Genomic DNA, 13,900 nt, shown 5'->3' with positions numbered 1-13,900 from the left:
TGCAGGAATCAGAACTCTGTAGTGAGTAAGTGGGTTGTTTTTCTCTCTCAGCACAGGATATCAGACAGGATCCTGTTTGTCAAATGCCTCACAGTGCTGGGATTTGTTATCTTCACATTCTTCCTCAGTTCATTTGTCCCTGGCATTCATCTCGATCTCGGTGAGTCTAACGTTCTGTGAAGGGCTTTGCAGTTGATATCACAGCCTGAACGGGAAGGTTTCAGGGTAAGTTCCCAAGGCCAGCTGTACCTGCCAGTGCAGTGAGGAAGACGCAAGCCCAGCTGGTGCTCTGTCCCTCTTTGCTGAAGGAGGGAGGGTGTGTTTGGCTCTCGCTGATTCAGTGCTGTGGGTCCTCAGCCCCTCCAGGTTCAACATGGGAAGGCACATGAGGTTGGTACTGTCATCCTGTTTTACTCGATAATCCTGTCAGGAAACGGATTCAGGAAGAGAAGGGAGTCACACCACCAAGGCCTGTGCTACCTTCCTTGCCGCACGACCTGGCCATGAAGTGACAGACTGTCAGGGAAAGGGCTGGGAACTGCAGGAGCTCGGTGGAGCTCATCTCATCCGGCTGAGCTCACTTTCCTCCTGCAGCAAAACCTGTCCCCCACCTTCTCCTTCTGCTTCTCTTCCCTCACGTTCTCCACACTTCAGCTCTCAGCCTGCTGCCCTTTCTTCAGCCCCGAGTCCAGGTTGGGACGTGGTCTTTTCAGTGGGGTATTTCTCACTTTCCATAGCCGTGCTCCCCTTCTTGGGGACTTTCCTTACCGGTTCCACAGTGATCTCAGTTGGTGTCATTCTTAAATCAAAACAACAGCAGCGTGCAAAACCCACCACACACAAAAGTGTAGACTTGTGAGAAAGTTAAACTCGAGGCGGTGTCAGGGTGTCTTTTTAGATCAGAGCTGTACCCCTGGTTTTCCCCCCAAGGTGGGTTCTGCTGAGACATTTAAAATGTCCTCTTTTTATAAAAACTTGGTCCTGGGGAGAATGTTCGTGCAGCAGGAAGCAAAGGCTGTTAACTTTGTAGAACAGATGGAAAAGCAGCTTTGGTTATTTCCGTCACATACATGCTTCTCAGGTTGCTGGGTACATTAGATATCTTCAGGTTAGGAATGGTTCCCTTTTCTGCCTTATATAAGCCAGGCCACATTTCTATATCCCCCTGACAGCACTTCATGTAATTGCACACAGCCTCTTCCAATTTATTTCCCTGCCTTAACTCAGACCCTACTTGCCAGGCATCCTGGCCTGGTCCTGGGCTGACAGGTGCCATTTATCCACACCCGAGAGCTGATCCGTGCAGCATCTCAACAAAGTTCTGAGAAATGCCAAGGCTGGCTGTTAACAGTGTCACGATTTTTGTTGTTTTTGGTGGGTTACCTCTAGAAATGGCTGCCATGTAATTATTTTAATTACACCCAGGCATAGTGTAATTGTATTATAAACTCTAGTGTAAGAATGCTAAGTGGTCACCACCGTGTTAAACAGACACGGTGAAACTGGTGTTTTATGAGCAAAGAGGTTTATTAGAGAATTCTTCCGGGTGTTCACAGATTATTTTATTAAAGATTGTACTTGAAAAAGTACAGGCATTTGGAAAACTAAAAATATATAAAAGCTCACTTGTAATTTTGCTAACATTTGGCTTTGTATACAGAAAAGTACTTTTAAAATTTAAAGTCATATCTTCATATAGACTTAAAACATCTTAGTTTCTGTGAAATATTCCATTTTAACCTAGGAAGACCACCCTTTTAACAAAGAGACCTTATCTTTTTTGAGTTTGTTGTTTTATCTGTGATTGAGGAGATTATTTCTTTTCTGTGTTTAAATCTAGTTTTGTTTTTAGGTTCTGTGCAGTTTGTATACAAATGGTTAAATCTGAGGGTCCTGGGATCCATGCGTTTGCTTATTCATCATGATAGATTGGGGTGAGTAAGAGGAAAGTTTGATGAGGATCTATTTTAGCAGAATACAGTTTCCTGAGAGTGACAATAGCACTCCTGATAGGAACGGGGGCAAAATAGATGCCAGGTCTTCCAAGGGAAGCAGTAGGGAATGTAAGCACTCATCTGTGGTGAAGCTCTGTGTTGAATGTGATCTGCTTCGTGAATTGAACATCACACAAACAATGCAAAGTGAGATGTTATCATACGACACGACGTGATGTCATATAAACCATGCATTGTGTAACCAGCACAAACGTCATGTAATGAATGATAACGTTGTGAGCCAGACATGTGGGACAGGCCTGTAATCAGCACTGTGGGAGGCTGAGGCAAGAGGATTGCAGGTTTGAGTCTAGTCTGGACAACTTAGTGATTTAATGAGACCCTGTCTCAAAATAAAAAATAAATAGGGGCTTGGTATGCAGCTCAGTGCCAAGCCCTGGGTTTAATTTCCACTACCAAACACATACACACGCCCTATTATATATAACAAAATGTCATATATAATAAAAAGTAATACCATAGAACACACAGTGTATCATGTAAAATGTGACATAATACAATGTGATATCATATAACACAGTGATGCCACATAAAATATGTATTATGTAATAGAATGTGACATCATAAACACATTACTTCATTTCAGAATCATCACCCAAAGTTAGCATTATCTCATGCTTATTTTTTAAATTATCACAGAGCGAAGTTAGCTTTCCTCTATGATAGCTGACATACTTTCAGTGTAAAGTTCTATGACTTTTAATGCATATGAAGATTAATGTGACAACAATACAACCAGAATACAACCACCGAAACCCTTCCTCCTGCTCTCCTTCTGTAGTCTTTCCCTGTGCCTCTGTCCCATACACAATTGGTCTGTTCTCCTCCCCTCTAGTTCTGCTGTTTCTTTTAAATGTTATTAGTACATTTTTGCAGTATGTGCAGTTTACAGTCGTCTTGGGAGTGGTTACAAGCACATACTACAGCTGGTTTCTTCTTTTTGTTTAGTCCCCTTCCCCTCTCCCTCCTTCCTTTAACTCCCCTATCCTGATTTTCATTCTTGTTGATAGTATTAATCTTAGCTCATGCTCTGGCATGTGATGTTTACTTCAATTGAGGCTATTTAGATTTTGGTACATGGCTTATCTTTACTTATTTCCCCTTCCCTCCCTCTCCTGGCCCTGTTTCCTCGCACCACTTCCCTGTTGCAAGAGATCCATCTCGTTGGCCCTTCTGTCCATCCTTTATCATTCTCTTCATCTGTGCTTTGCCTCACTCAAATGAGAGATACCAATGGTATTTAAGTTTGTGTGTCTGGGTTATTTCACTCAACGTTATATTTTCCAGGTGCATCCATTTTCCTATAACTGTCTCAAATTTGTTGTTCTTTATAGATGAGTGGTATTCCATTTTATATAGCTACCACATTTTCTTTATCCAGTTGTCTGTTGATGGGTATATAGGCTGCTTCCTGGATTTGGCTGGTACAAATTGTGTGGGTGTAAGCACTGTTATGCATGTATCGCTGTAGTGTGATGACTTAGGCTTTATGGGGAAGATACCTAGCAGGTGGATAGCTGGGTCACATGGAATTTCTAATTCCAGTTCTTCCAGGAATCTCCATTCTGATTTCCGTAATGGTTGTGCTAGTTTACATTCCCTCCAGCAATGCAGGAGGGTTCCTTTTTCCCCACAGCCTCTCCAGCGTTTGTCGTCACATACACGGCCAGATTGCAGGCAACCTTTCCACTGGGCTCTTGCACCGTGTGATGCCTCTCAGTGCACCCAGGTTGCTATGGGTGTGGACAGTCTGATCCCAGCCTTTATAATCTGATTCCTCCGAGGAGACTGGGGGCACCCTGTCATCCGTGCAGTGATATTTCCGTCAGGAAACAAGAACATTTACACAATGCAGGACAGAGACTACAAATAGCCTTACTTTGTCTTGTCAGGTTTTGTTGAATTTCAGCCTAAAACTTATACAAAATTTGCCTTTTGGAGCTTCAGAATTATGGATTGCTGATTATGAACCTATAAAATGAATCAGGGAGGCAAGCTTTAAAATGTTCTCTTTTAGCTTCAAAATTTATAGCTTTGATGAGCAGTTTCTGAAGTCTCCTTTGGTAATTAGTTCAGAATGTACCCCCAGATTCTCCCACAATATGTTTGGTTAGATTTCTGTTCTGAAAAATTTCAGTGATCATTTCCCTGATTGTGGCTTTATGTTTCCGGCCTTCTCAGCATCCCATGGTGTTTCTACTGTGGAGCAGTCTTGTTGTGGGCTTGGTGAGGGTATCATAAGTGAAATCTAGGATTGTTGGGATGATATTGGGCTGACTGACAGAGTCCAAGGGACAAGGGGCTGGCAGGGCTCAGGTGGAAGAAAGGCACCCGATAGCCTCCTCCTGCCAGGTGCCACAGCGTTCCTCTCAGCCCCAGGCTTCTCCACAGACTGCGGGTCTCACAGGTTTCTAATCTGTTCCACTGGTCCTCAGGTCTGTTTCTTTGCCAGTACCATGCTGTTTTAACCACAGTAGCTTTGTAGTATAGTTTCAAGTTGGGGGTTGTAATACCCCCTGCCATGTCTCTGTTGCCTAGAATTACTTTTGCTATTCTGGGTCTCTTCTTGTTCCAAATGAATTTTTGGATTGTTTTCTCAAGGTCCATGAAGTATGCTGCTGGAATTTCAATTGGGATTGCATTGAATCTATATAGCAGTTTTGGAAGTATGGCCATTGTCACTATGTTGATCCTTCCTACCCAGGAGCAAGGGATGTCTTTTCATTTTCTCATATCATCCTCAATCTCTCTTTTCAGAGTGCTATAGTTTTCAGAGTTCTATAGTTTTCAGAGAAGAAGTCTTTGATTTATTTTGTTAGGTTGATTCCTAGGTATTTCAGTTTTTTGGATGCTATTGTGAAAGGAATTGTTTGCCCTATTTCTCTCTCAGTGAGTCTCTTGTTCATGTAGAGGAAAGCTATTGATTTTTGTGTGTTGCCCTTGTATCCAGCTACTTGACTGAATTTGGTTATTAAGTCTAGAAGACTTTTGGTGGCATTCTTGGGGTCTTCTATATAGAATATTATGTCATCTGCAAATAATGACAATTTGACTTCTTCGTTTCCTATCTTTATTCCTTTTATTTCTTTCTCTTGTCCCGTGGCTAATGTTTCCAAAACTACATTGAACATGAGTGGTGATAGTGGACATCCTTGTTTTGTTCCTGATTTTAGTGTGAGGGATTTCACTTTTTGACCATTTAGTATGATATTGGCTGTTGGTTTTTCATAGATGGCTTTTATCAGATTGAGGTAGAGACCATCTATTCCAATTTTTTGTAGGGTTTTTATCATAGATGCATGTTGGATTTTGTCAAATGCTTTTTCTGTGTCTATTGAGATGATCATATTATGGTTTTTCTCCTTGGCTCTATTGATATAGTGTATTACATTGATTGATTTGCATATGTTGAACCATCCCGCATCCCTGGGGTGAATCCCACTTGGTCAGGGTATATGATCTTCTTGATGATCTTCTGGATTCCATTTGCCAGTATCTTATTAAGGATTTTTGCATCTATGTTCATTAGTGAGATTGGCCTATAGTTCTCTTTTTCAGTTGGGTCTTTCTCTGCTTTGGGGATCAAGGTGCTGCTTGCTTCCAGGAATGAATTTGGGAGTATTGCTTCCCTTTCAATTTCACTGAAGAGTTTAAACAGTAGTGGCAGTAGTTTCTCTCTAAATGTCTTGTAGAATTCAGTGGTGAAGTCATCAGGACCCAGGCTTTTTCAGTTGGTAAGTTTTCAATTACGTTTTCAATTTCACTGATTGATATTGGGTTGTTTAGAATTTTTAGGTCTTCTTCATTCAACTTTGGTAATTCATATGTATCTAGGAATCTGTCCATTTCTTCTGTGTTTTCCATCTTATTGGTGTATAGGTTCTTGAAGTAGGTATTGATGATCCTCTGGATTTCTGCTGGGTCTATTGTAATTTCATCCTTTTCATTTCTAATTGCATGGATTTGGGCATTTTCTTTTCTTTTCCTGATAAGGTTGGCTAAGGGTTTGTCAATTTTGTTTATTTTTTTTGAAGAACCAACTCTTGACTTCATCGATTTGTTTGTATCATTCTCTTAGTTTCCATTGCATTGATTTCTGCTCTGATCTTTATAATTTCCTCCCTTGTATGAGCTTTGGATTTGTCCTGCTCTTCTTTTTCTAGAAGCCTGAGGTTCAGCATCAGGTTGTTTAATTTGGCTTGCTCTGTTTTCCTAATATGAGTATTCACTGCTATGAATTTCCCTCATAAGACTGCTTTCATTGTGTCCCATAGATTCCGATATGTTGTATTGTCATTGTCATTTAATTGAAGGAACTGTCTGATTTCTTCTTTAATTTCCTCTGTGACCCATTGGCTATTCAGAAGTGTGTTGTTCAATTTCCACGTGTTTATGAAATTTTTTTGGTTTCTTTTGCTATTGATCTCCAATTTCATCATACTGTGATCTGATAATATACAGGGGATAACTTCAGTTCCTTTGCACTTACTTAAATATGTTCTATGAGTGAGTATGTGGTCTATTTTGGAGAACAACCCATGTGCAGCTGAAAAGAATGTGTATTCTGATTTTGTGGGGTGGAACACTCTGTAAATATCTGTTAAGTCCATTTGTCCTAGAGTTTGATTGAGTTCTAGTATTTCATTACTTATTTTTAGTCTAGTTGATCTATCTATTTGTGACAGTAGGGTATTGAGGTCCCCCACTACTATTGTATGAGTGCTTATATGATTTTTCATGTTTGTTAGTATTTTTTTTCTTTCTTTCTTTCTTTTTTTTTTTTTGTACTGGGGATTGAACTTAGGTCCTTGTGCTTGCAAGGCAGATAGCAGAACCACTGAGCTAAATCCCCAGTCTCAGTCTATTTCTTTTCATTGAGACCATTAACATTGATGGTTATAACTGATATGTATTGAGTTATCATTGTCATGATTTTTTCTTTCTGTTGGATTCTCCCCCTCTGCATTTAATTTCTTGTTGTGCCCAATGGATTTATTCTGCTGGGCCTCCTGGGGTTGTGATCCTAGTTGTCTTTTCCTAGGATATTGTCTGAAATTTTTTGGAGTGCTGGTTTGGTATTCATGAAGTTCCTAAGGTGCTCTTTATCATGAAAGTATCTTATTTCTCCATCAATTTTGAAAGATAGTTTTGCAGGGTACATCAATCTGTGTTGGAGGCTGTTTTCATTTAGGGCTTGGAATACATCACTCCAAGCTCTTGCTTTTTTTTTTTTGGTACCGGGGATTGAACTCGGGTTCTTCAAGCTCTTGCTTTTGAGGGTTTGCAGTGAGAAGTCTGCTGTGATTCTGATGAGCTTTCCTTTGTATGTGATTTGTTTCTTTTCTCTAACTACTTGTATAATTTTGTTCTTATGTTGGGGTTCTGAAACCTTAACAATTATATGCCTATTTGTAGATTTTTTTTTTTTTTGGTATTGGGGATTGAACTCGGGTCTTTGTGCCTGCGCAGCAGATGGCAAAACCACTGAGCTAAATCCCTGGCCCTAGATCTTTTTTTTGATCAAGGCTATTTGAAGTCCTCTATGCCTCACTTATCTGTATGTCAAGTTCTTTTCCCCTGCTTGGGAAGTTTTCTGTCATCACTTCTGTGAGCATTTTTTTAATGTCATCTGCACTGTCTCCTGTTTCTTCATTGACTCCTATCAGTCTTATGTTATTCTTTGAATCGTCTAGCAGCTGCTGGATTGATTTCTTGTGGTCCCTTACAGTTTTAAAGAAGTTTTTCTTTTCCTCCTCACTAATTGCAATATTATCTTCTATATGTGAAATTCTATCCTCACATTGGTTCATTCTGCTGCTCAGACTTTCAGTGGAGTTTTTAATCTCCTGGAAATCTGCTTGCATCTGTTTTATGGATTCCATTTGTTTCTTATGTTGGGATTTCATCATGTTCCTCAGCTCCTCTATTTTTTTTTAATCTGTGTCCCCTCTAGATTTATTAATCATGTCTTGCAGTATGGGCACAATCTCTGCTGTTATGTAAGAAATTAGTTCTGATTTCATTTTTTCCAGATCCTCTTTTGTGCCAGTTCAGGGAGTTCAGGTAGTTGAGTATCAGAGTGTTCCCTCTTGTTTCCCTTTGGGGTTGCCATAGGTGATCTGGAAGTCTGGTTTTGAGGCTTGTTTACGTGTCTTCTCATTTTGATGGGGCGGGGGTGGGGGAGCAGTGCCATGGCAGCCCGGAATCCCCCTCTGTGCTGGTAGTGATGTTATGGTGGCCATGAAGCCTCCTCCTCTCCCGTATGAATGTCAGAAGCCCAAGATACAATTGATTTTAGTTGTAAAATTATGTCTTTTTGAAGGAAACATTGTTAGCCAAACCAGTAATCAAAATTATGTAAGTCACTCTTTTCTAAATCCTTGAGAGAGAATGAGGCAGATAGATTAAAGGGCTGAGCCTTTTTCCTGCAAAAGAGGTCACTTTTTAGAGACAGAGGCAGACCAAAGTCCCAGAGGATCTTTGCCTGTGCAGAAAGCTGCCAAAACTGTGGTGCTATCTGATCACCTAGGTAATGTCCAGCAGCAAGACAAGGACTACACAGTGTTCAGAGTTCACAAGGCACATTTATCAGGCTTCCACAAGCATGGAGAAGAAGAGAAAAGCTGATGGCGATCCCTTTTATTCCTAGTTAGCAAAGCACAAATGCAAACCATTTCTTTCTTAGCTGTTCCACCTAAGGCCTTCCAGACAGGTGTGGTCTAATAGTAAAGCAGCCAAAGAGTTCTAAAGTTAATTCCCAAGGGTTTCAGAGTTTCTAGACTATTCAAGATTTGTGAGATAACCTCTACTGAGTTGCTGTTTTCTTACTATCTTACTAGCAGAGAGAGAACAATCCTGTCCTGTAGCTCAACTCTTAATGGAGACTTGAGAAAGGGCCCTACCAACATTGTTTCAGGTCACTCTGAGAAAGATGATATCTGATGACAACTGGAAGGTTACCTTTCACATCACTGAGGAGTCCAGTTAGGGGACATTAGTTATGTGGAAACTTTTTTACTGATTACCCATTTGGGCTGTTGGGAGCCAGTTTCCACTGGGAGATCTTTAAGCATCTGTGAGAGAGTAGCCCTGGCCATGACCTCAGTTGTCACTCCAGTTTTCACTAGTTCCACGCAATCAGATATCTGTCTCCTGAAAGGAATCTAGCTTCCTGTCTTGCCAGCATTTAGTCTACAATTTATTTGCCCAAGTGTTTTTTCATACATAAATGATAAGAGTCAGACCTATGAAGAGAGAGAGAGAAGATTCTCCCTTAAACTAAATGTGTTTTGGTCCCTTAAGTGTTGTGCTTATGGAAATAGCTCCTTCTGGTTTCACCCAGAAGTCGGTTCTTTCCATGGGGTCTTGGGTGTAGTCTCCCGAGGAAGACTGTTTGTTGCCCAGAGCACTAACCAGGGACATCACGTTCATGTGCTCTCCTGGATGGACAAAAACCTCAAAGTCTCATTTAACCCAGAGACAGGGTATGCTTCCTGATCTAAAATGACTTTCCTATCTTCAGCATTGGCAAGAACGCTCATTTTCTAACGACTTAACTTAAAGGTTCTTAGGAGAAAGACACTGAGTATTTCAGAGATCCTTTCTGACTTTACATGCCTCTATATCTCCATCCATTTTGAAAGATAGTTTTGCAGGGTACATCAATCTGGGTTGGAGGCTGTTTTCCTTTAGGGCTTGGAATATGTCACTCCAAGCTCTTCTTGCCTTGATGGTTTGTGTTGAGAAGTCTGCTGTGATTCGGATGGGCTTTCCTTTGTATGTGATTTGTTTCTTTTCTCTGACTGCTTGGAGAACTTTGTTCTTCTGTTGTGTTTCTGGAATCTTAACAATTATATGCCTATGTGTAGATTTTTTTTGATCAAGGCTATTTGGAGTCCTATATGCCTCACTTATCTGTATGTCAAGCTCTTTTCCCCTGCTTGGGAAGTTTTCTGCCATTATTTCTGTGAAGAGATTTTTTTTTATGTCATCTGCACTCTCTCCTGTTTCTTCATTGAGCCCAATCAGTCTTATGTTATTCTTCTTTGCATCATCTAGCAGCTGCTGAATTGATTTCTCATGTTCCCTTATAATTTTGAAGCAATTTTTCTTTTCCTGGTCACTAATTGCAATCTTATCTTCTATATCTGAAATTCTGTCCTCACATTGGCTCATTCTGCTGTGTAGACTTTCAGTGGAGTTTTTCATGTCCTGGAAATCTCTTTGCATCTGTTTTATGGATTCCATTTGTTTCCTATGTTGGGATTCCATCATGTTCCTGAGCTCCTCTCTAGATTTATTAATCATGTCTTGCACTAGGGGCACAATTTCTCCTGTTATCTGAGAAATTATTTCTGATTTCATTTTTTCCAGATCCCCTTTTGTTTCCAGTTCAGTGGGTCCAGGTGTTTGAGTATCAGAGTGTTCCATCTCATTTCCCTTTGGGGTTGGTATAGGTGATCTGGAAGTCTGGTTTTGAGACTTATTTACATGTTTTCTCATTTTGACTGGGCCAGGGGGCTGTTAGCGCTTGCACGGATTACCTCCTCTGAGCTGGGTGAGGTGGGCCAGGGGCTGCGAGCAGTGGTAGGGATGGTGACCCCAAAGCCCTTTCCTGTGGGCTGGGAGCAGTGGGAGGGATGGTGGCCAGGAAGCCCCTTCCTCTGGGCCAGGAGCAGCGGGACAGAAGGTGGCCCCAAAGCCCTTTCCTCTGGGCTGGGAGCAGCGGGAGGGATAGTGACTGGGAAGCCCCTTCCTCTGGACCAGGAGCAGTGGGACGACGGCTCAGAAGCCCCTACCTCTGGGCCAGGAACAGTGGGACTCAGTACCTTGGTCTGGTGGTCTGGTGTCCTCTGTGTCTTTGTAGTGTGGAACCAGGTGGCTGCCTGTCTGCAGCGGGGTGATTCGGTGTCTTCTACATGCCTCTATAAAGGAGAGTATAAGGCTGGCAGGAGAGACTGGAAATGAGGCCAGGAAAGGAGGTCTTTTCTTCTCATGCTCTCGGTGAGTTACTGAGACAACTTGCCCCTGAGTTGTCACTCTCAGCCTGGAAAGGCCAGACTGGGGAATCTCAAGAGCTGAGACTGCCTCCCCAGCAGTGGAAGATCAGACCAGAAAGGAAACCGAGCCAGAGCTGGCTCAGCATTTTCTCTAGAGTATAGAGCAGGATCGGGCCAGACTGCTCAGTGAAACCTGTCCCCCGAGTCTTAAGAGGGGCTGCAGGCCTAGTGCCTTATTAATTGACAGCTGGGGTCCTGCATTTTATCAATAGGCATGTATAGTTTTCAACTATAAACTAGATTTTACAGAGAAGCCTATTTTTACATTTTCTAATTTACTTGTACTTATTGGTAAAGGCCGTTAGATGGTGATCTAACATTACTTTTCCTCAGTATTGTCTAACAAGTCAATCAAACAATCAATATAGAACAGAAACATAAAACCTTGTGTACAAAAGTAAAATATCCTTTTAAAGAAACATCATCATTTTAACAAAACAACAATGTATAAGAACTCAAACTACAAAGCATTTACAAGAGGCCCTAGTGGTGACAAACAAGAATGACAATTTTGGTTACTTAATATAATTTAGCAATAAATTAAAATAAAAATAAAAGTAAATTCTTACCTCCTATTAATTATTATCTCCGTGGGACCTCCAATAATGTCACGGGAAATATGAAATATGGAATGTTTTATCTCCCAACCTGTTAGCTGTATGATACGCTGCGTTCTCATTCTCTAGAAATCGAAGAATGAGTCGTAGGAACGATGGAGGTTAAGAGTGGGAAGATATGTCTTGATAGGAAGCCTCCTGAGGGGCAGGAGGGGTCCCGAGTGGGTGGCCCTCCATCTTAATTTTAATCAAGTGTTTATCTTAGATACATGTGATTATTTGGAATGAAGATAAGAATAATACACATGCATCTTGGATTCTTAAGTAGATTAGATTAATTAGCTGCTTTCTTTATTATTCTTATCATGGGTAAATTGCAACTTTCTCACGATAGCTAACGCTGAGGAAGGGGAATCATGGGAGAGGGGGAATGGCTCAGTCTTGAAGAAATGGCGATGTAGGGTTCATGTGATATAAAAGTCATATTGTTAAAGGACTAAAGAATTGAAAGTTAATTCAGCACCTTTTATATATTCGCAAAGTTGCGCAAGCGTCGTGAGCATCCAACCCGGGCAGCCCTCCCGCCCCGCCCCAGCACCCTGCTATCATTCGGAATCGCTGGCTCCTCCTTTCCTCTAACCCCATCCCTGGAAACCGCTAACCCTGCCTTCTGTTTCCGGGGACTGGCTTATTCTGGATGTCTCATTTCACGCCTCACTGAGTGGAGTCATCCCACACAAAGGCTCTTGTGTCTCACATTTTGCATTTAGCATAACATTCCAGGGTTTATCCATGTAGTGTGTATTTGTGCTTTATTTTGCTCTATGGCTTAATTATATTCCATTGTATGTACCATATTTTATATTCCATAACGCTATATTGTTATGTATTCTATATTCTATATAGAATAATTTATTCTTTTATCGACTGATGGGCATTCCTCCCATTTTTTGTTTGTTTTTGTTTTGTTTTTTGGTACCGGGGATCGAACTCTGGTCCTTGCGCTTGCACAGCAGGTGGCAAAACCACTGAGCTAAATCCCTGGCCCTCCTATTATCTGTCTTTTATTTTACCCTTTATTTATATTTTGGGTTTCTCATGTAAGGGAAACTATGTTCTATTTAAGCTTGGGTGTTTGATTTCACTTAACATTATAGTCTCAAGATATATCCATTTTTCTACAAATGACTCGTTTATCCTTCTTTATAGCAGGCTAGTACTCCATTGGGTATGTAGTATATTTTGTTTATCCACTCATCTGTTGATGGGCATATAGACTATTTCCAAGATTTTAACTATTATGAGTTATGTGCTATAATCATTGGTATGCACATATCACTATATATGATGTCTTTAACTTTTTCGAGAGGATGCCTAAAAGGGGAATAACTGGATCAAATGGAATTTCTAATTTTAGAGTTTTGAGGACTCTCCCTACTGTTTTCCATAGGGGCTTTACTAGTTTACATTCCTGCCAACAATGTAGAAGTGTTCCTTTTTCCCCACAGCCCCATCAACATTTGTTATTATTTGATTTCTTGATTACAGCCATTCTTTCTGGAGTAAGATGAAATCTCAGTGTCATTTTAATTTTATTTCTTGAACAGCCGGTGACGTTGAGCATTTTTTCAGATATTTATTGTCTATGAGTACTTCTCCTCTAATTGCCCATTTTCTGATTGGATCTTCTGTTTTGGGAGGTCTGTTTTAAATTCTTTATGTATTCTGGATGTTAGTCCTCTGAGGAGTAGCTGGCAATTTTCCACCCATTCTATAGGTTGTCTCTTCACTCTGTTGACTGCTCCCTTTGTTGTGCAGAGAATACTTCATAGTTCATAATGCTGCAGCGAACATTTGTGTTCAAGTTTCTGTGCTAACACATTTCCACTTCTCTTGGGTGTATACCTAGGGATGGAACTGCAGGGTCACATGGTAATCCTATGTTTAACTTTATGAAAAATGCCCAAGTTGATTCCCCACAGTGTTTGAGCCTCTTTATAATGAAGTAGGAGAGTTCTAATGTCTGTATGCTTCCATCAGTGGTTGCTATTGGTTGTCTGTTTGGTTATAATCTCCATATACATGGTATTTCTTTATGGTTTTGATTTGCATATCCTTTATGACTAATGATGCTAAGCACTGTTTTCAATTTAATGTTGAGTATTTTCTTTCTTTTCATTGATTTGCTCCCTCCTTTTAGGTTTCTTAATACAGAGTTTTTTTTTTTGGTACTGGGGATCGAACTCTGGTCCTTGCACTTGTGCAGCAT

General features: G+C 40.8%; 1 protein-coding gene across 1 annotated transcript in view; it reads left to right on the top strand.

Annotated features, from left to right (window-relative positions):
* The window catches only part of Oca2 (OCA2 melanosomal transmembrane protein), a 274,118-nt gene that overhangs the window by 108,759 nt on the left and 151,459 nt on the right, over window positions 1-13,900 (top strand). The window contains exon 18 of the mRNA XM_004872212.4: window positions 52-160. Coding sequence (XP_004872269.3) covers window positions 52-160 — 109 coding nt within the window. The remainder of the gene's footprint in view (window positions 1-51; window positions 161-13,900) is intronic.

This window comes from Heterocephalus glaber, unplaced genomic scaffold (assembly GCF_053883595.1).
Source record: "Heterocephalus glaber isolate CG9 unplaced genomic scaffold, H.glaber_assembly_v1.0 deba00001111, whole genome shotgun sequence".
Lineage (NCBI taxonomy): Eukaryota > Metazoa > Chordata > Mammalia > Rodentia > Bathyergidae > Heterocephalus > Heterocephalus glaber.
Note: the sequence above shows the minus strand (reverse complement) of the source record. Positions and strands in the feature narration are given on the sequence as shown.